We start from the raw sequence: 22846 nt of genomic DNA, 5'->3' as shown, positions 1-22846 counted from the left end.
AGGAGAGAGAGTTATTCTTTTGCATAGAGAAATGGTATGGTACTAATTATGCTGTAGGAAAGCTGGCACATACTGTGTGTGTGTGCTGGAGCTCAGTTTGTTCTGCTCTCATCTGGTCTGTGAGAATTTATTTGACAGCTGAAGGGATGTTAGAGCTGGCTGTTAAGTACTACAGGAGCATTAGATAAATGGGACTGAAGATACTGTTCAGGAGAAGGTCTGTCCAAACATCTGTCTTCCTAACTAATTCCACTAAATATAGTTACACTCAGTAAACTTTTTGGTGAGAAGTTTGACTCCTCTTTAACAGCTGCAATTATGCTGTAAAGCTTTTAGTATGGGTACAGTCATACTTCTGCTGGTACAAAGCAAAATGTACTTTAATAAGCATCCTAAATAAATACTGGAGTCTGGTCTAACAACATCAGGACTTTTACCATGACATATCCAGATCAATGGTAAGAAAGACAGGAAATATGAGTTTGTGCTGGCACTGTTGAAACAGCAACACCTTTTAGTTTTGTAGGGACTAATTTGTGTGAGTCACTGATGATGAAGAGGTTATGCTTGAAGAACCTGGTTCAATAACTATTGTATTTAGATGGAGCCTTTCCTGGACTTTGGATCAAATTTTAATTTCTAACTTAAGGTATTTGCAAGTTAGAAGATATTTCAAATGCCCCTGGATTTATTTTGATATGTGGAATGTGTTCCTAAGTGAATAATGGCTCAAAGGAATGGCTTGTGCTTGACCAAGTGGACTTTGTAATAGTAGAACTCACTTTTTACCGCTGTAAATCTTTGCCACAGGAAAGTCACAGTTAAAGCCAAACCTGATTGTGACTGTAGGGAGTAGGTGAGACCATTTTCTAATACAGTGATTGAAAAGAGCAGTGCACTCTGGTGCCTTTGGAGGGGGTCTGCATAACAATCCCTGTTCACTGGCACAGGAATGTATGTGACAGCAGCTCTTCTCTGCTGGTTTGTAAGTACAGAAACCCACCTGGGGAAAGCATTTTTTCTTTAAAACATTTGTATTCTGATCTTCCAGGACAGCCACACACTCAAAGCATGAGCCTGCAACTGCAAGTCAGACTGGGTGACTTCCAGGGCATCAGCTGAGATAATGCTCTTGCACTATGGCAGTGGTTGCATTTAATGAACTTTTGAGACAGCTGATGCATCTTCCCCAAGGCCAGTTAGAGTTCAGTTTAATAACCTAAAGGCTGGACTGAGGGTCATAAAGGCTGGACTAAGAGTCCTAATCTAACCCCCAAATGCTTGAGAAGGAAGAGGCTGCTTCACAGTGGACCTGAAGAGAATCACAGTCTTTTCACATCCATATACTCATCTGAAAAGCTTGTTTCTTTATGTATTAGTCCTCTCTCCCCATTGCCCAAATAGACCTGTGAAAACTATTATCTGGTTTAGGCCAGACAACTTAGTACTTTGAGGGAAACCAAAAAATGTGGATGTGGGGAGTGTGTCTGCTGAAGAGACTGGGTTAAGAAGGTGGCTGATCAGCAGGCTGCTCAACACATGAGGAAATGTTTCTGCATCTGCCGGAAGGAAACCCTGTCCAAATAAACAGTTTTTCCACAGGCTGGTTTGAGTCACAAACAGCTTATTTTGATGATGAAAATGTTCCACATGGCCATCCTCCTACTCAGAATCTTTTCTGTATTAACCTACTACCATATGAAATAAGCCCAGCAGTTTAATTATGTTTTGCATGGGTATATCCCTGAAGTTTTTGTTGCATTACTTTTAAAGATGTTGGGATTTTTTTCTTGTGGGGTGGTATTATTCTGCTCTCTAGCCTGGTCAGTTCTCCTCTCTGCTTTGCTGTACTTCTAATCTTACACCATAGCATCAAGAACTGGTTGAAAGGAAGAAGTCAGAGAGTTGTAGTCAATGGGGCAGAATCTAGTTGGAGGCCTGTGACTAGTGGAGTCCCTCAGGGGTCGGTACTGGGACCGGTGTTGTTCAATATCTTCATCAACGACCTGGATGAGGGTACAGAATGTACCCTCAGCTAGTTTGCTGATGACACCAAGCTGGGAGGAGTGGCTGACACACCAGAAGGCTGTGCTGCCATTCAGAGAGACTTAGACAGGCTGGAGAGTTGGGCGGGGAGAAACCTGATGAAATTTAACAAGGGCAAGTGTAGAGTTTTGCATTTGGGGAAGAAAAATGTCATGCACCAGTACAGGTTGGGGGCTGACCTGCTGGAAAGCAGTGTGGGTGAAAGGGATCTGGGGGTCCTGGTAGACAGGAGGATGACCATGAGCCAGCAATGTGCCCTTGTGGCCAAGAAGGCCAATGGCATCCTGGGGTGTATTAGAAAGGGTGTGGTTAGTAGGTCAAGAGAGGTTCTCCTCCCCCTCTATTCTGCATTGGTGAGGCCGCATCTGGAGTATTGTGTCCAGTTCTGGGCCCCTCAGTTCAAGAAGGACAGGGAAGTGCTTGAAAGAGTCCAGCGCAGAGCCACAAAGATGATTAAGGGAGTGGAACATCTCCCTTATGAGGAAAGGCTGAGGGAGCTGGGTCTCTTTAGTTTGGAGATAAGGAGACTGAGGGGTGACCTCATCAATGTTTACAAATACGTAAAGGGTGAGTGTCAAGAAGGTGGAGTTAAGCTTTTTTCAGTGATGACCAGTGATAGGACAAGGAGTAATGGATACAAATTGGAGCATAGGAGGTTTAAGGTGAATATCAGAAAAAAATTTTTTACTGTGAGAGTGACAGAGCACTGGAACAGGCTGCCCAGAGAGGTTGTGGAGTCTCCTTCACTGGAGACATTCAAAACCCGCCTGGACATGTTCCTGTGTGATGTACTCTAGGTGACCCTGCTCTGGCGGGGGGGTTGGACTAGATGATCTTTCGAGGTCCCTTCCAACCCCTAGGATTCTATGATTCTAGCATCTTTCACATTATTTCAGGTGAGGAGGGGACTATTACAAAATGCTTTAATGGTGTTGTCAGTATACTATTTTATGCCTTTCCTTCTGCATCATAATCTTTATGGTCTGAGATTTTTCTCTGCTCCTTAAGGGAAATCCACATGGGTCTGTCCTCCCTGACCCCAGAGCAGCTGCAGTTAATGCCAGGAATAGGCAGCAGACACTCCTTACTCGGGGATCTGGTAATGTTCTCAGTAGCTTCTCTGTATTTTGTTTCTCATTCTCAGCTTTAATTCCTCTACTACCCTCAGTTCTGTCTCTTCCTTGCTGCTTCAGAAAAGGTTTTTGGGTTTATGCCCTCCCCTTACCCTATACCCTTTTTACTGCATCTGTGGTGTGAATTTCTTTTTCTTCCTAGAAGTAAACTAATCACTTCTCTTATCAGATTAGACCTCCTTGATTAAGTCCTCTCTCAAGGAATCTTGGTGCTGAACATTGATCCTCCTGGAAAGGTGAGCACTTGGAGCACAGTGCTCGGTCACTGCTCAGTGGCTTAATACATGTCTGCCAGATGCCATCGTTTGTGGAGGGCTTGTGTAGGCAGGTAGTTGTGTGACAGTGTTGGAGCAGTCTCCTGCCTGCCCTGCATTTGGCCACAGCTGCCAGGTTTTGGGTGGAGCAGGAGGTGTCCATGTGTCTGTCCCCCACTCAATCTTCCCTTATGTCTTTATTTTTTCTCCTCCTCTTCATAAATTGAGTCAATGGAGGATGAAACTGGGTAGCTTTGTCCACTTTCTCCTGCAATTTGGTGGCAACAAGACAGTTATATGTCTACCTGTTGATGAAGGGGGCAGGAACAGAGAGATACAAATGCAGACAGTAAGCCACATATGTGCATTTTCCTCAAGTGTGGTTGTGGAGAGCCTGTCTGATGAGGAGACTGCTGTTGGAAATCAGCAGGCTACATAGTGCATGAGAAAATGGTTAGAAAACATTTAAATAACAGGGGAAGACCATCTATTTTCTTCCACTTGCTGACACACTGGGAGCTGCATGTGGCAGCAGCTCCAGGAGCCTTCTCAGCCGTGACACACACTTTGGTTGCCTCAGAGCAAACACTCAGAGGGTAAGCAGGGAGCTGCGTGTGTCGTCAGGCTACTGCCCAACAGGGGAAGTGGCCCAGGGAGCAATACAGTGTTTTTTAAGGACATAAATTCAGGATGCAATTTCAAACACCACAATTCCTCAAATAGCAGTAGGTTGTACAGAAAACAGGTGTTTCTCCCTCCAAACTGAGGCCTCCAAAGGCACCATTGAACAACTGGCTCCAGTTTCAAGGCTACATACAAATGTAAATTAAATTTTTCCTCTCCCAACAGACCCAGTGCCATCCCACTCTCCCGCACCCTGGGGTGAACAAGCAGCCCAGTGCAGAGCTGCTACTGCTTGCAGCATGTGAAACACAACTTGGAAACTTCTGCTCTAGAGCACTCTACAACCAGCTCAACCACTCATTTTTCCTTCCACACAGAGCTTTGCTAGGACTGAAGCAGCAGAGCAGTATTAACTGCTTGCATTCTCATCATCATGTTTAACTAAAGGCAGGTTCTTTCTCTTGTGCCCTATAAAGTGATGATCATAACTGCACAGTACAATTTGATATTTTAAGAGCCTCTCACCTCAGTTACAAAGTCTTTGGTGCAGCTGATGCACAAATAAGCTTCTATTTAAGACTGACTGTGGAACTTAGTGGAAATACTTGAAGAGTATTCTGCCTTCAAGGCAGAAAATATTTTGGTGTGAAAGAAGATAGGGCCCTGACCCAGAGTGTAAAGTTCAGTTTAGCACTATGTGCCTGGTTAAAGTAGGCACTAATTAAACAGACCTACTTAGGTAGAAGGGGTTCTTGTGCATCACTTGAATCCAAGCTGCTGGGATAAGCAGGCACATCTTGGGAACATGGGACTCTCTCTCACCAAAATCAAACAGGACCCTGTTATCCTCAGATGGTGGAAGGCAAACCAGCACTGTTGTCAGCCCAGGAAGCCCTGTATCCACCCTGGCATGCCAAACACACTGTAGACATTAGCATGACTGAGATATTCTTGTAACAAAATATTTTTATGCACCCACTAAAAAGTACATAAAATGAGAGAAGAAAGTAGAGTGCTCTGGCCTTGGGCTTCTATGCAGAGGCAAGGTGAAATAGCAAAAATGGAGATATGTAAGGAGTTATATTACCTTCCAGGCTTGCACGCAAGTGCCAAACCTCTTGAAGACACTAGGTTCTCACAAACACCATTTATTCCAATAGGATACACATCTCTAATCTAATTACTCCCTGTGAATGAATCAGGTAAGAACGAATTTATGCCAGCTTGTGAAGAAGTATTTTTTGTATCTTAATACTTATGACCAAATCATTATTTTAAGTTGTATCAGTGACTGAGACTGGAAGCTGTGGAAAGGCAATATCTTTAGGAAAGCTAAGATCATGATATTGTTTACTTTGGGAAAACAGAAAAGCAGTCAGTGTTTTCTTGCAGTTACAGCAACAATTACAGCTAAGCAGTAGCTGCACGCTCACTTTGAAACTGCATTCTGTTCAAACAGCAGTTTTTAGAATTTTTTTTTCTGATTAGCTGGTAAATGGATGACTAGGAAATGCTCAAAACAGTAATCTGTAAATCCATTTATGAAATGTGAGTGATGAGTAAGAAGTACTGTTTTAGCAGATGATTTTTCTTAAAATTAGTCATTACAAAAATGGAATAGGTAATTCTGGCTGGCATAAACCTCTTTGATTATTTTGTTAAATAAGGGAATATTCAATTTAATATGTGCAAAAGCTAATATTTACACTGCTCAGTACACAGGGGCAGGATCACATTAAGAGAAACTGAAAGAGGAAGAGAATAAACTGTTCTCAGGGTCCACTGTAGATAGAACAAATATTAATGGGCTTAAATTGTTGTAATGTAGATTCAGGAAAGGTATTAAACACCCCTTCCCCAACCCTCCTTTCTAATGATATAGCTAGTGAGGCATGGGAAGGGATAGCACAGGGCAGTCATGTAACTACCCTTCCTGGAAAAGATTAACCCAATTTTTGCCAGTGTTTACCTACAGTCTAACTGCTCTGGGACAGACTAACAATCTCTTCAAGTCCTTTCCAGCCTTGTTCTCTAACAGTTTTAATAAGGCTATTATTAGTGTTTTTTCATCTCACACAAATCGCCTTTGCCACTTGAAGATGCTGCTTTCAAACTCCTCCTCAACCACTTGTTTATGTACATTTCCTTGTTGTAACATGAAAGTAGATCTCTGGTCAGTTTTATGCAGGAGGAAACCAACATCCTTGTCCAGATTAGATTAAGGACAACACACTGCTCTCTCTATGCAGCCTCTGCCCTTTACTACCACATTGAGTGGTAATGAATATGCTGATTCCCAGAAACAACACCTGCCATAGAGAAATCAGGATAGAAAGGAAGAGATGGAACAGTTTTATCCTTTAAGTTAACTGCTCTCTACTTTTTTCCCCCATTAAATATATGACAGTTTCAAAGAAACCAAGTGGACAGGACATATAAAGCAGACACTGGATAAAGGTGAGGTATGAGACTGTCAGAATGCAATGATCCCACTTGATGCAAGCATTTACTAACTAGTATTAAATTGGAAAAGAAGAGGTAAGCACAAGGGAGAGAGCTGGAAATCCAGATTACCCAGTTGGGTTATGTAGTTGACATAGAAAAACACTGTTTCTGAGAATTTTTAATTTAAACAATTTTTTTGCCGCAGTCCTTTGCATTAACAAGCCAGTTGGATCTCCTACCTTGAGCTTCATCACTGCCTTCAGGTTTTCTTCAGGCAAGAGGGAGAGCAAACATCTTCTCAGAAAAGATATTCTTTTGCTATGCATTGTCAGGTACACACTTCTACAACACTCAAGATCCTTCAGCTGCCTGCTGAAGTCGGCAATGCCTGCCAGACACAGCCTGCCCTGTAGAAAACTCCAGAGAAATAGCAATCACCCTTGTGGGTGCCAAAGAGGCACGAGGGAAACATCACCAGCTAGATGCTTGGGGATGCCCCTGTGCTGAGAGCCTGGGGTGAGTAGGATGTCCACAGGTAGCAGGACGGCCTTGTAAATGTTATGTAGCTGTATGAAGGCAACTCAGAGTGCCAGCTTGAGAACAGTGCTGCAGGGGACTGTAGGAGCAATTCCACCAAACCACTTCAAAATACAGGGGTGGCTTAACAAATGAATGTGTTATACTTACTGGAATGTTAAACCTGGGTATGTCCAGAAGTCTCCGGAAAAAAGAGAGGAAAGCCTAAGTAACACTTTAGCTGTTGAATAGTTTGTTGTAGCAGGAGAACTGGAGCAGGTTTTTAGATCTGGCACACTGTGCTGGTTTTGTATATTGGAAGCTTTCATTTTATGTTGTGAAGGAGGTGGCACTGAGACATCACCTACCAACAATCCAGGTGCATCTGTATTATAAAACCAGCATGAGAGTTCAACAGCCTGTTCAGATGGCATGGTAGATGGTTGAAGGGATGTGCACAGAGAATGAGCTGGGGAGCTTGCTGTCCAACACGGCTAATGGGGCCACCTAACTTGAGTAGCACTTCTTGAGTACCATGTTGATACTAAACCCTAAGCAGCTGGAGCAGCTGTGTGAAGTGAAGGCTGACGTTAATACTAGAGACATCATTAAGCGAGTAATAAAAAAGCTGAATCTCTCCCCTCCCTATCATGTCACCTACTTTTAACAGGATAGCTCTTCAACCATCTTCCCTGTGGGGAATGTCTACTTTAACATTAATTCTGACATGTGTATTTGACAGGTAAAAATATTGCTGAAAATATTGTCTTCCTACATCTGTGAAACAAACTGAGAGGAACAGAAAAGTAGCACATCTATTATGAGAATTAAAGTCAGATAAAAAGACAAAAAGACCCTTTTCTGCCATTTGCCCACAATGTGCAGCACAGGCTGGACCATGTGCTGAAAGTCCTGACAATCAAACCTTGAAATTCTAAAACAGAAAGTCCTCCTTCCTCCCCATGAATTATTTGGGCTTATTCCCAAGTACTTTTAAAGTAACTATTTTAGCATAAGATCTTACACACGTTAGCAAAGTTCTGCCAGTCCTTTCATCAATTAACTATAGTGAACGATCTTCCTGTTTTTGTAGTAATAGGAGGATTTAGTGCATACAATTGTCCAAATACCGTTACGTATTTGCTCACAGAGCACAGCCCAAACCCCAAAGGCTAAATATTTCAAGCCACTTAAAGTATGGAAGAAGCAGGGAAAAACCTAATTAAAAAGTTTTAAAGTTTCTTCTTATTTTTTCCTTTGAGATACAGGCTATGTGTTCATTTTAACACCCAAAATTCACCTGTAAGTGATAAAAAACATCGTTGAAACACAAGAACAAATTATTTACCTAGTGAGTCATCAAAGTGCTTTATTTTATAAAGCCTTGCTCATGTTTGGAGTGTAATCTAAGCACTAACATATACAATAATGAGTCTTCCTTGCCCTGTCCAAATAAACAGTTCATCAACAAGAGTGAGTGACAAAAATGCTACACAGACAAAAAGAATGCTTTGCTGTAAATGTCTAAAATTGTCTAAAAATGTACATTTGTTTGCCGCAATTAAAGATGTACTCCAAATATGTGTACCTCATTTTTACTTCAGGGTCTCCCTGTGGCCTCATACTTTAAGAAGCCACAACATGCTTCAGAAAGTGAAACCTGGGTGAGAATGTAGAAAACTGGGGCATATGGGGAGAGGACAAAAAAAAAAAAAATCAAGCCACAGTACCAACTTATTTAAATACATACAATACAAAAGTATACACATACATTACAGTGCTGCCGACATCACTAAGTCAAACATAACAAAAAATCCTGTAGGAAGGGTCGGAAAAAGGAGAAAACAAATTAGTACACAGCAACAGGGATAGTATTGCCTTTGGCCACTGAGAGAGTGTGAGGGGTTGCTATGGTAGAGGCTCCTCTGAAGTCAACCACTAGGTACGTTACGTGCAGCTGCAGCTCGACAGCGCTGGCATTAGTTATGGAGAAGGCATGCTGGCACTCCTGACCCGAGTGACAAACCACCATGGGGAGGGTTTGACTTCTCTTACCTTGCCTAAAAAACCTAACAATTTCAATAAAGAAATTTTAAAGGCACAGCTTTAGCACAGTGTATAAGTAGATAAACTTCTAAGCATATGTAAATTTGTCTCTTTCAAGCATGGAGTCTTTTCAGGGAGAAAATACAAGAAGAGAAGAAATACAATGCTGTTGTTTAAAAATTTTAAACAAGTTAAACATGATCAGCACAGTTTTAGGCAATGCACTATACAATCAAACTTCAGTAAATGGTAGGACAGGTCATTTTGATGCTAAAAGACGACCTTGGGAAAAATCCCTCTGAAATACCCTTTTTCATTTTATTGTAAAAGAGTCCATCACGGAGGTGAGCGAGACATTCACTTTAGTACACTACTGCACATTACACCTTGGAAGATGACAAACATTACTTCATTTGTACTGCAAAATAACTTTACATGTAAACTCAAAAGTCATATATTGTACATGGCTCTGAAATTCAGAAATATCCCTGCTTTCCTAATAATGTAAACAGTAAAATTCAGGGTTCATTTTTTGAGGGATAATCTATAATAAAATACCGCTGTTTCAACAGTACAAGATAAGCATTTAAACTTCAGATTCCCAGTAAAATCCAAGCAAATGGAATTTCTATCAGTGTGCACATCTTTCACAATGGGTGAAAGATGGAGCTACTATTGCCCAAAACTATGCGCTTCTTCAGACAACCTTTTTTTCCACTTGTAACATTATTAGTTCCTATATTGCAAGAATACAAAACAAATGAAAACTTCAGGTAACAAAGTGAAATAAACAAAGTTTTCCCTTAATGTAAATTTACTGTAGCAAAGATGTACACATAGTATGAACTAAGTTAGCTCTTCATAAGATAAGAGAAGCCATCTCTCAGGTGTCTGAGAGCTCAGCTTCCTGATGCAATGTGCTGAAAAGAAGACAAAAATGGGAGAGAGAGGAAGGAAAAAAAACAAAACAACTGCTAGGAACCGAATGGAAAAAGCCTCTGGCACCAAGGGTTGTTGCAGCTGTTTCTTTAAGGAGTGCCAGTGTGCAGGGTGTAAGTGTAACATTCGCAGTAAGGTTTTTATCATCATCATCATCATGAGAATACTGTCATGTATCTTTTTCATTCAAAAAATAAACTGATCCACAGTTTACAATTTGATATTGTAGATTTAACATGCATTTACTCTTTCCCACCCCCATCCCATACCTCTTTGCTCATTTATTTCGTTTCAGCCGGTAGCATCAGAGCATTACTGTTACAGTGCACTCTGAGTAAGCTGTTCTATTTATTTAATTTATTTTAATTTTTTTTTTTTTTTTTTTTTTGCACACACAGAAGAGTCAGAAATAGCTAGAACTATGCTGGGAATATCAGGCAGCTGTTAAAGCAAGTACTCCACCCCACTTCAGTCATCTTTGCCAGCAGATGTAAACAAAGGGGCTGCTTTCTGCAAGATGAGAGTGCTTCTCTGAGTTCCTTTTTTTCCCTACACTTGTAGCCACTGCTGCTGTCCCCAGGTCTCGTGTCTGTCCTATGTAACATGGTGGGTTACGTCAAGATGTTGGCAATAAAGTCCAAGAAGCGCTTTGAATACTGTTCAGGATTAACAGTTGAAATTTCTGCACCAGCCTGCACAGAGAATTGGGAGGGGAGAGGAAAGAAGGAAGAACCACTTTTATTTGATGATTTGGCATCGAGAGTCCTACTTACTTCAGTGAATTTCATTTGCAGTCTCAGAACCAGATACTAAAAACACAAATTATAATGGCCCTCAAGCAGCATCTTACTGATGCCTTTTTAGGCTTCATGTGAGTACAGCCACACTGGGCACTCACCACTGAAACTGCAGGACATCCCTCTTCCATTTCTGAACCATATTCTCTTTACTTTCCTTACGTCCCTTTACTTTCATTGTACTTCACTGTTCTGTATAAGTTCTGCTGCATACTTAGCCATGCTACCCACTGATACAGCAACAGAGTCTGGCCTGCTGAGCAGCAGTGCTTTCAAATAGAGAAGATATGCATTTAAATCTGGACTCACTGAATAAGCTGTACAATTGCTGTTTCAATGAAGCCATGATTCCATTCATATTTTTATCAAAGGTTTTCAGAGTTTTAGGCAACATTTGTATTTATTTTTTTTTCCCATTTTACAAAAGGGGAAAACTGCATGTATGTAATTAATGATCGGACTGTAGTGTCAGGTGGCTCAGGATGCAGACAGCAAAATAAACAAAGTAATTTTATGGAAGTAATGTTCTGTAATAAGTTCTAATCACAGTGAGCTTCAATAATCACAGTTGTTATTTACAATATGCTTCTATCCTGTATTTAAACCATAAGTGTGAGTTTTTAAAGTCTGCTACATTTAAAGTTCATTAATAATTGCCAAACAATGGCTGCATATGGTCTGCATCAACTTTCAGCTGCTCAGAGAGCAGAGAGAGTAATGACAGCATTGTTTGAGACAAACCTACCTTCTACAGGCCTATGCAGGGCTTATTGCTGAGCATTCTGTATCACACTCTAACTAAAAAGCCCTAAACCCTTTCCTTAAAATATCCCACAATGCTCTGAACCTCTAGATACTTAGGGGAGGGATTTTAGACTCATGAATGATTATACTCTTTTAAAAAAGTTTATAAAATTTCAACATTAAATCACCACAGAAGTGATAATGGTGGATAGACATTGCAATTCTGGAAGACCGGGCTGCTTCACCATGGTTTTTTGGTGTCTGCTACTAAGCAGCAATTTCAGTCAAAATAAAGAAATGAATGGCAGTCAAAAATAAGCTTTCCTTTTGTGGTCTCCATGTATTTAATATGTACATTTTATGTTTCATTTTTGCAAATAACACTTTTTTAAAAAAAGAAGGTTTGTAAAGTGAGCCGCAGTATATCACAGAATCATAGAATACCTGGTTGGAAGGGACCTCAAGGATCATCTGGTCCAACCTTTCTTGGTAAAAGCACAGTCTAAATAAAAATGGCCCAGCACTCTGTCCAGATGAATCTTAATTACCATGTCCCTAGGGAGACTATTCCAATGGCTAATTGTTCTCATTGTGAAAATTTTCCTCTTCTGTCCAATTGGAATCTCCCCAGGAGTAATTTGTACCCATTAAATTAATGCTAATTCTTAAGTATATGCTGAAGAGTTAACTTTCAACAGGCTGTACCAAATAATGAAACTATCACTAGGGCCCTGCATCTCAAATAACACTCACAACAGCTTCAACAGAGCTGGGTACTCATACAGGTGTCTGGTGAACAGCTTTGTTTGCAAGAAAAATGTGCATCTCAGAAGCTTAGGACAAAGTCCTAAAGAGACATCTCACTAGAGTTCTTCATGAGTAAGAAAACTATGTGTACAGCTAAAAAGGGAGTTCCACTCTCAGTATTTAATATGTAGCAGTTACTCTGTACTTTTTTATTACATCTTAAACTAGAATAAAACCTGAAAAAAATCTGATCTATTTCTCCTTTCCCTGGATTTCCTGAACTGTGCTGTATCAGTCCACTGACCTACAAAAATGCAGCAGTATAAATGGAACCAGAGGACAAAGACCCAACCCAGATACTTACCCCATGCTTTACTGTTTTTGCAGCATGAGCAGCTTTCTTTTTTGCATCATAATGAGTAAGAATGTCAATAATGGCCATAAAGTATACTTCCTTCCTAGGGGCATCTGCAAATGGCAAAGACATGGCAGTAAGAATGACTTTGGAGACATCTTGATTGTGAGTCCCCCTTCTAACAAAGAAAACTTCACCAGTCTCAATCAGGAGCTCAGACAAGTTAATGTCAGTATGAATCAAGATCTATGAAGACCACAGGCTCAAGCTGTTCTTAACTGAGCATTTCACTGCACTCATATATAATACAAAATCCTTCACATTTGGGCACTGTGGATTTCATGTTCCTTTGTAGAAAAGCAGTAAAGTTTTACATGAAAGGCAATGCTTCTGTGTCAACAAACGAGATAATATTTTTTTAGCAGTAAAAACACTTATTCATACATGTAAATGCTTATGAAAAAAATAAATATGTAATTTTTCTGTCTTGAACAGCCACAGGTAACTGGTGTATACTTAGTTTTGGACACTAACATTGAACCTAGTTTCAGGCTTCCTAGATTCAGGCTTCTTACACTCTCCTTATAATTACTTCATTGGTTGGACATACACAGAAATTGGGTATGAGTGCACAAATTTTCAAAAAGCAACCAGAAAAGTGAAATATAAGTTGGAATGCTGCTTTTCTCATTCTTTCTAGACTGTTTTTAATAGTGTTATCTTATCTGCCAAGAAAAGAACAATTATAGATTCTAGATTTCCTGAACAGGATGAAGAAAACCACTAATTAACTGAGAACTGCTGTATCTGAATAGTTAAGCCAGTAGATGATTTGATTGTGTAGTAGGTGAATTATTTGACTGCATCCCCACACATCACAATATTGAAGGAATATGTTCATAAGAATGCTGAGCATTATAGGTATCTTCTGTTTCCTGCTGCACCAAAGAGCAACTCATTTCCTCTTCTGCAGAACAGATTTATATTTTGCAGTTTAACTTTGCCTTTACATGATTGAGAAGACCTTAGGATTCTGCTGTAAGAATCAAAACATCGTAACACATTTATTATTACTTACTTTCATGGCATTTTATTCCATAAACATCAATAGATGGATCAAATTCCCCTGGAGCCAAGGGCAGTGAACTGTTCAGCGTGTTTCCTGGACTGTCTGGAGGGGTTCCAATGGGGTGGGTCCCATCACTTTCACCTTCCTCTTCTCCATCATTCTCTTCACACTCTACTTCTTCCTGTTCAGCTCTCTCAACATCATGAATTCCAACCAGCAAGCTGTAGTCCATGAGTTTTAACTGAGCAAGGAACTAGAAAGGGATAATAAGCAATTTATCAGTATCACTGAAAAATGTAAGCTCCACTTACAAGCTGGAGAAGATGTCATCAGTTGAGAAAAACAGGCACTTCTAAGAGAGAGGAAAAGGGACGATTAAGTGATAAAGCTAGCAGGGAGATACTGAATTTATTCACATGTAGTAACAGCACACAGGTCACTTGCAACTTCTATTGTAAAAAAGCTGTAGCCCACTCTCCCCAAATCCTCAGGGAAAAATCATTTTTCCTGCAGTGAAGCCTGGTGCCTGTGCAAGCCAATGAGTGTCCCTCCTGTCTCGTGTTTGGATGAGGGCCGAGCCAGCCCCGCACGCTGCCCAGACCGGCCCGCGCTGCCAGCGTGTGGCGAGAGCCGCCCCTCGCTCCCCTGCAGCCTTGCAAGAGAATTGTGAAAAACTCTTTAAATGTGCTTGCTGTGGGAAGTAGTCAAGTTTTCCTAGAATCATAATGGTTGGAAGGGGCCTCTGAAGATCATCAAGTCCAAGCCCCATGCTGCAGCAGGAACACCTAGGGAAGATCACACAGGAATGTGTCCAGATGGGTCTTGAAAGTCTCCAAAGAAGGAGACTCCACAACCTCTCTGGGCAGCCCGTTCCAATGCTCTGCCATTGTGAAGATGTGACATGATGCTTTATTCTCTAAACAGTGTCATGCTCATGATTTAAATTATGCAAGCAAATACTGAATGTGAATGAAAGGTTGACTTGGAATGAAGAGTGAGCATGGGAATTTGAAGAAGATTGAAAAATGAATGCACTTGATGTATAGATGAAGTGTTATTTCACTTAAGGGGAACAGGATGAAGCAGAAAGCTAACAGGAGGATGGAAATAAGGAAGGTATAAAATCAAGGAGATGGGATAAATTGTTCAAGAGGTGTGGCATAGGCAGGGCAGAGCTGTGCTGCAGGCTGAAAGCAATACGGTGATTTTGAACTTGTGGAACCACTGCTTATGATCTGCATAGAAAGAGGTTGAAAATACAAGTTGTTTCAGTTTTCAGAAATTACAAACTGCTATAAAAAGGAAGTTAGAGCAGACCAGAGAAGGGTTTAAGCCAAACTTTGGAATAGCGATAGGGATGAAAGAGATTAGTTTGTCAAAATCCTGATTCTGTGAAAAGAGAGGAATCAAGAGATAACAAAGTGACTAAATTCGAGTGCTAGAAGAAACACTGTCAGATTGAAAAGAGGTTTTAGGAAGAAAGAAATTGGTTTCTAACCATTTCAATATAATAAACCTAAAGACCCTTCAGAAGACTAGAAGAGATGATTTACAATGATATACAAGAAGAAATGAGACTGGCCAAAGGTGATGGAGTGGAATAACTTCAGGCATATCACTAAATACTTGATAAATACAGAGAGAGACAGGAGAAAAATCTACCAACAATCATACAAAAAGGCACGAAAGAGAACAGACTCCTGGGAAAACGAGTGAACTGCAGATTAGAAGAGAATGGCTCTTGGGAAAAGTGTGCTGCTGCTGACAGCAAGAAAGACTTAGGGAGATTAGCACAAAGGAAAAATAATGAGTTAAAATGGGAAAAATATCTTTATGTTCTTTTTTTCTCATTACATTTTTAATGGAATGAGGAAGCAGGAAAATAGACAAGTGGACATCAAAACAGCAGAAACAGGTACTTCTCTGAACACACAAAGGGGACAAGACTATGACAGAAATACTGCAACAAAAATTACAAACAAGAATGGACACAGTTAAGAATACTACTCCATAATACAGTTAACTATTAATATTGTGTGATAAAATAATGATATTGCAAGTGCTGTGCTCTGCTTTTCATTGTAGTGAAATCAGTGTTTACACATCAGGTACAAACTACATACCATCAGCTATGTAACAAGGGCAAAAGAATCACTAAAAGAAAAACAAGGTTAAAGAACAACTTGCCACTGTTAAAATCAGATGTCAGATCAATTCACACTTGTGGTTTACATGAATCTTTAACAATGCACTGTATAAATTTCAGAACCATAAAATGTTGCCTCTCAAGACATGATCTGGAGGCTGCCATTATATTTACAATCCAGTAAATGATGTAGAAGATCACACACAATCCACTTTCTGGGGTAATAAAGTATCTTCCAGGTTCATTGCGCATACTTTAGATCTTGTTTGCAACCTACTTACTGTAAAAGTGTTAGTCAGGAAGAGCAGTACATGCTAGAAGAGCACAAATCTTAAACCCAAATAAACTTATCTCGAGAGCTGTGACATCAGTAGAGCAGCTTTCCAGCACAACACTTCAAATGTAAAATAAACACAGATATGTCCCAAAAAGTTTATGTTTTCATAATTACCATCACCATGAATTTCTCATTCTTATTATGATGGGAAATTACATTTCCTCAGATGCAAATTTTTGGGGTAAATTCTAAAGTTGCAGTATTTTGGTTTGTGCAACTACTGAGATACAGATCTGAAGAACTAGACAAGGCAATTTAAAGAGCCATTTTGATATAAATAGCTGAAAATCGTATTAAGTCACAAACACATTTTGCTATCAGGTCTCTTTCAACAAGGCCAACAGATTTTAGGCTCCGAGTACAGAGACTGTAAAATTTTATGTTTAGTGACAATACTTTCAATTACGAAAACTGAAGTCAAGCTGTGGGAACTAGTCAGCCCAACATTAATTTTCTTTATTTGTCGAACTAAATCAGTTATAATAAAATATCATATTGAATTCACATACTAACACTTTTCTACCAAGTATTGACTGTATTCAGCCAATTACAAATTAATGAGAAGACTATGTTAAGATAATGAGTCCAAGTGCTGTATTCAAATTACTGAAGCATTGTGCTGTTGTGATACTAAGGATGATTTAAAACTGGATTACTAACAAGAAACAAATACAAGCTGCATGGCTGTGTGCAGGGGCTGCTGCATATTCTGTTATGGACGACAGACCATGCCCAGCCTTAGCTCTGGTGTACGTCCTCCTGTGAAATACAACTCACAATACTCACCTCTCTTTTGGGGGCATTTGGAAGTACTAGGCTGGTAAAGCGCTTAAGCACTAGTAGTACCATCATTTTAACATCACAACATCAAGGCAGGGACAACGAATGGCAGCCACCTATGGCAGCAAGCCATTAACACTCCAGCAAAAGCAGGGGTCAAGTCCTGAAAGTTTAAACTGTGCTTCACTTAAAACAGTCTTACAAACCAGAGCTTTCATTAATGAATTACAGGTATGACTTCCCAGGTTATTTTTTGCCACACATTTTAATCACATGTAACTGAACAGACACGTTCTTACCTCCACATCCTTTCTGAGTTTCTCAAGGAACATCTTTTTGTTATTCTCATCGATATGAATCTTTTGGCCATCGTTAATAAAATCATTGTCTTTGAACGTCGGCAGCTCTTTGGCCTAAAACAAACCAGAACTCCTGTGAGAGTGGGATGGCAAAGAGGAGCATGGTGAAGCTGCTGGCCTGGTGTGGTTCCCCGCCAGCAGTGGCACCTCCCAGGGGAAGCAGAGGCACCTCCATCACACACTGCTCTCCAGAACTGCACCCATGGAGCCGCTGCCATAGTTCATCCCTCCTGTAAACGGCCTAGAAGGTTTACATTTACTGGGAGTGCAGCAAATGTAACTACCACAAAAGCTCTGACTCGGTACTTGATTTGCATTGAACCCAGATTTGCATCGAGCTTCTTCCAAGGTGTCCTTCTCAAAGAGACTGGCAATAAGTGAAGTCAAAACACAGCTGATACCTTGTAACAAAGTGCTTGCATCAGATCTTATGGGTGAAGTCAGACTGGATTGCATTTTACACAGCTACTGTGAATATTTTTGAATACCCAACACCAAATAATTATTTAAAAAGCATCAAGTGAACATGAATTATGCAATTCTGCTTATATGTTGTAAATGCAAGAGAAGACCACTGGCTTTTAAATAAGTAATTAAACATTCTTAACGTTGGAGCATTAGTAGATTATCTTCTTTTTTAAGTCTCCCATGAAGCAATTTACAACAGCATTAAGGAAAACCAGAAACTTTCAATGATCAGCTCAGAGAGAGTAACCACTGATTTCAGTACTTATACCCCTCAAACAGGCTTGCTTTCAGAGGGCAGGGACTAGAAGTTTACTTAAAAAACCTAGCAAGGCAACAAACAAAGAAACAGTTGCTTAAGGGGATTTGGCCAAGCAAACTATACAAACTAGTAGCTTCTGCAGACACTTTAAAAAGATGGTCAGTTAAGAGCAATAAACAGCCCTTCTGCCTGACCTCACCTTTAATCAATCATAGGGAAGAACAGAATTCCTTGCAAAGAAAATGTTGCAGAACAGCTGAGTGCTGCAGCCCTCAACGATCATGAACTAACGTGCACTTTGAATAAAATAATTTCCTCTTAATTTGAAAGTCCTTCTGCTACGAATAAAATGCAGTTAACATCAGGCTACTGGAATGTCCTCCAGAAGTTTAACTAGTCAGACATTGCTTATAACCTCATCGGAGATGGTATTTTTCATAAAGTTTATTTTCTTCCTACAACACAGTAAGCAAAATAATCTCTTCAGTTCTTTTCTCTAAAAATGTACATATTGGAAAGCACAGCATTCAAATGTGAGCATCATAGCAGACTCTGAAATGTCCTTACAGATCTTCACAATGGCCAAAAGGTCTTTTCACTGTTGGGCTGTGCACAGAAGTGGATGAAATACTCAGTTCCCCAAGTGTTCAAATCTATTTTTTAGAACTGTAATTTGTGAATTCCTTAAGATCCTACTATGCTGTTTTTATTCAGAAAAGTGATCCTTCTGTTACAATAACGGTACAAAACTACTTAAGCAATTAGTAACACTTAATAGTCATGAATCTGTGTTAAAATCCATTGCATCGTGACACCTATGTATGCTGGAAATAAAATCCTAGTCTGCCCGTTCTGAAACATTACTGTGTTGCATCTAGAGTGTTCTGATATATTAAAATACCTTCTAATAGAGACCCTCTATTTTAAAATAGAAGGAAAAAACCCCATTCAGCTGAGATGGAGATATAACCATTCATCCACCCCAGAATCCTTCCATGGAGGAGCCATCCTGCAGTGCTTTACTTAATGACAACGTAAGACACTTCTTGAAGCTCACAATGAATTGTTTACTACAATACGACAGCACACTGTGCATTGATTTTCTTTCTGGCCTACTCAGTAAGTGGTTTACGATGAAAATTAGTAGGGAAAACCTCAGACAAGCATTGCAGACTAAGAGCTGTAGAGATCATCATACACAATCAAGCAAACTGTCCCATGGACGAGGGCTAACTCTGCAGAGGCGGGACTGCAGATCCAGGGATGCTGCCAACACCAGAGGATGGAATCCAGTGCGTGGGATGCTTAAGAATGGAGAGGAGATTTGAACAAATACATTTAAGATGAAACAATAATGAAAAGAATGTAGGAAACCAAGCCCCTTCATTTCTAACCCAAAATCACAAAAAACACTCTCTGATTATTTTTACACCGAGTATATCCAAATTATTTATTAAACTGGGTAGAATTTAAAGTGAAACAAACCCATTAACTCTGTTAAAGCTGGTGGGCTGGGTAAAGAGGAAGGATGTGCTTGTGGTTAAGATGCTGAGATGCATAATCTCTAGGCTCTGCCACAGACTTCCTGCAGAGTCTGGCATCAGGCATCCAAGCCAGCAGGCTGTGGGAGGGGTAGTGTGCTTCTCCACTGAAGACAGTCCTAGATTCAGCAACAATAAACTGACATTACAAGCAACATCTTTTTGGAGGACACTAGAGGTGGTAAGCCAGTCGTGCAGGTGCCACACTCCACTTTTACCTTTTCTGTAATCTATTTTTAATAAAAGTGAGGTAGCAAAGGTGACCCAGCTGCATTCCTTGCCCGCCATCACAAGACCCAAGAGGTCCTCCCAAGGATATTCAGGGCAGTGTATGAGCTCTCCCCAAAAGCCAGACTCTTTACTGCCTTGTGTGCAGGTTTTCCCAGCCCTCAATAATTTCTCTGAGTTTTTTTTCCCCAAGGTCAATTTTTCACCACCCAAACACTCATAGCTGTGAGGACTTGGCAAATACAGAACTGTAGAAATTAAAAGCCAATCCTGAGGCATGTAAAGAAAAAAAAGCAGTTGGTCCCATGTAAGAAACTGAAGCTAAAAAGCTATGTGCCAGGGGTTGTTCTCACCACATTATTTGTATGATGCTTTCCAGCCTATTCCCTTCCCTCTATGTGTTATTAGAAAAAGCTTTTTTTTGGTGTGTGCTAGGCTATATCGTTCTGTCTATTTATTTAAAGCTGAATAGTCCAAGGATTCTGTTGCAGTCCCAAATATTACTAATGACAGCCAGCACTAGTAGTGATTATAGTAGTACTGTAACAAAAAAATTCATGTCTTAAAATTGTTTTAGGATTTAGGAATTAAAACCTATGAAACGTGTGACTAGGAGGGGCTCTTGCATTTATTTAAAATTCACAATACATACATTCATGTTGAAAAATCCTAATATGTACGTTTTTTTCTTATGAGCTGAAATAAAGAAATACAAAACCACCACATTGTGGTAGTTTAAAACACTATCTGAATAAAAAAACTGAGACTTTGTTTTAATGAAATAATTGATACGGTTAATTTTTAATGAAGTCTCAAATATTTCCAGTGATGTAAAATCCTTGTTGGAAAAAGATTCTCCTAGCAAGTAATTCATTATAATGAATATCATTAAAGAACTAAATATTTTAGAAGCTGCACAGGAGATGAACATCTAACTACTTCCACTAAATTAATAATAGACTTTCTTTCTGAACCATCTCCATCATTTTAAATTCCCTACTTAAAGATGCAAGAAAGTCACTATAGATTTTACAAACATCAAGTATTTATTTAATTAAAAAGCATGTTATTTGCACACTTCAGGTTTACATTCCAAAGTTTGCCATGGTCACGGAGAATTTTAATTGCAGGAAGATTTCACTGCCTTTGAAGAGGCTGAAAAGCAATAAAGCTTTCTCTGACTAAGATGACAGAATGATCAAGACTGATTCAAAAACTAAAATTATGGTGAAACAGCCCACTGAAACGGTTTTAAAAAAAAAAGTCTTGAAAGGTAAGGACCAAGTGAAGTTTTATTTCTATATGAACATGGAAATAGTTTTTGCAGATTTCTCAATTCAGCATTCTATATGTTGAAATGAAGATCAGCCATTTTTTTTTCCAAAGGGAGTTTTGTGCTTCATCATCAAAAAAAAGAATCATGTCTACCATTATTGCTGCCTTTTTGGGAGAAGCTCACTGAAACGGCTGGAGGACAGTTAAGTTTCAGAGTAAGTCCTGAAGTGAAAAGGAAAAAGACACTAATTTTCTTCACAACCTGGCAGCATTCTCTCACTGACCAAAGACAAAGATTAGGTTGTAGGAGAAATGTTGCTTAACAGTCTTATTGTTTGTTTGGAACTAGCCACGAGTCCACGGCAAAATTTTGCTTGCAGTTTATAGCTTCTGAAAATGGTATAAAACATCGGCCATGAGTGAAGTTCCACACACTGGGCTTCTTTTCACAGTGAATGGCTCATATTTACCTTTTTCTAAAAAAAGATTAACGAAGTTAGATTAACTTCTAGGCTGAATGGACTCACTAGCATATCTCAAAGGCAGTATTTTTTAAAAAAGGATATTATGCCAAATATAGTGTGCAATGATTTGGCACAGGTTGTTTTGAATTGAATCAGAAATCTGGAGTCACTAGATCTACAAGATGGAAGAATAACCAGAACTTTCTTTGGAAGTCTGCAGGTTGCAGCTTCTTCCCTCCTGTAGTCATGGGAGCCGGATCCAAACTTTCTTTGCACAATTTGCCTTGTCCTAGACAGGGGTTTCTAACCAAATGAGGGTCTGCAGCTCCACTCACCATCACAGGTCTGATAGGACTAGGAGTAATGGTTTTTAACTGAAAGAGGGTAGATTTAGGTCAGACATAAGGAAGAAATTCTGCAGCATGAGGGTCATAAGGTACTGGAACAGCATTGCCCGGAGAGGTTGTGGGTGTCGCCTCCCTGGAGGTGTTCAAAGCCAGGTTGGATGAGGCTTTGTGAAGTCTGGTCTAGTGGGAAGTGTCCTTGCTCATAGCAGGGAGGTTGTCCCTTCCAACCTTAACCATTCTATGATTCCATGAAATGGCAATGGAAATACAGCTCTAACCCCAAAATGGAGTTTGAGAGGGAACAGTGGAACGGTTTTAGACAGTACAACAGGCATTTTTTTAGGATAAAAAACATTGTGCAGGATGTTGTAGATGGACTAGGAATTTGAGCAAGTACCAAAACAGCAAGTCTGTGTCTTTTCAATGCTCAGGGAAATGCATCCAGAATTACCCTCAGGTTAATGTCTCCTACTGCAAAGTGAACATGAAACATATAAAATGCAAGACCAAGTTCTCCTTTTATTTTTTTGAGAACTTTTAAGACACGGAAAACCTATTTTAAACAAAAAAAGCTAAATTAGAAAAAGGCAAACTAGTGATTTGTTTCGAAAACCAATAATGGGGTTGGTGTAATGTGAAGGACAAATACTGAAGCAGAAATCTGAACTCTGAATGTCTATTCCCATCTTTGCAATTCATTGATATATGATGTTTTAGAAATTATAATCTCTTTATATGCAACCTTGAGATTCATATTTCAAAGAGGAATTTAAGACATGCTTCATATGTCTGTTGTGTGGATTGGCATATGAAACAGAATGCAATCACTAAAAAAATAAGCAAAAAAATGGTATTATGAAATTAGCCATTTCAAAATAGTAGGGAAAAAAAAAGCTCAGATTTTGGGATCATCTACCTTGAATGAAG

The 22846-nt window shown here is 39.7% G+C and overlaps 1 protein-coding gene across 2 annotated transcripts in view; it reads right to left on the bottom strand.

The window, feature by feature from the left end:
* Window positions 1-8358: 8358 nt before the first annotated feature.
* The window catches only part of PIP4K2A (phosphatidylinositol-5-phosphate 4-kinase type 2 alpha), a 111899-nt gene continuing 97411 nt past the window's right edge, over window positions 8359-22846 (bottom strand). For both annotated transcript variants that reach the window (XM_051611674.1, XM_051611676.1), the window contains 4 exons: window positions 17278-17391; window positions 13725-13968; window positions 12656-12759; window positions 8359-10695 (listed from right to left, as the gene is read on the bottom strand). In XM_051611674.1, coding sequence (XP_051467634.1) covers window positions 10615-10695; window positions 12656-12759; window positions 13725-13968; window positions 17278-17391 — 543 coding nt within the window. In that variant the 3' untranslated portion in view covers window positions 8359-10614. The remainder of the gene's footprint in view (window positions 10696-12655; window positions 12760-13724; window positions 13969-17277; window positions 17392-22846) is intronic.

The sequence above is a fragment of the Apus apus genome, chromosome 2 (assembly GCF_020740795.1).
Source record: "Apus apus isolate bApuApu2 chromosome 2, bApuApu2.pri.cur, whole genome shotgun sequence".
NCBI lineage: Eukaryota > Metazoa > Chordata > Aves > Apodiformes > Apodidae > Apus > Apus apus.
This window is presented reverse-complemented; position numbering and strand designations above follow the sequence as displayed.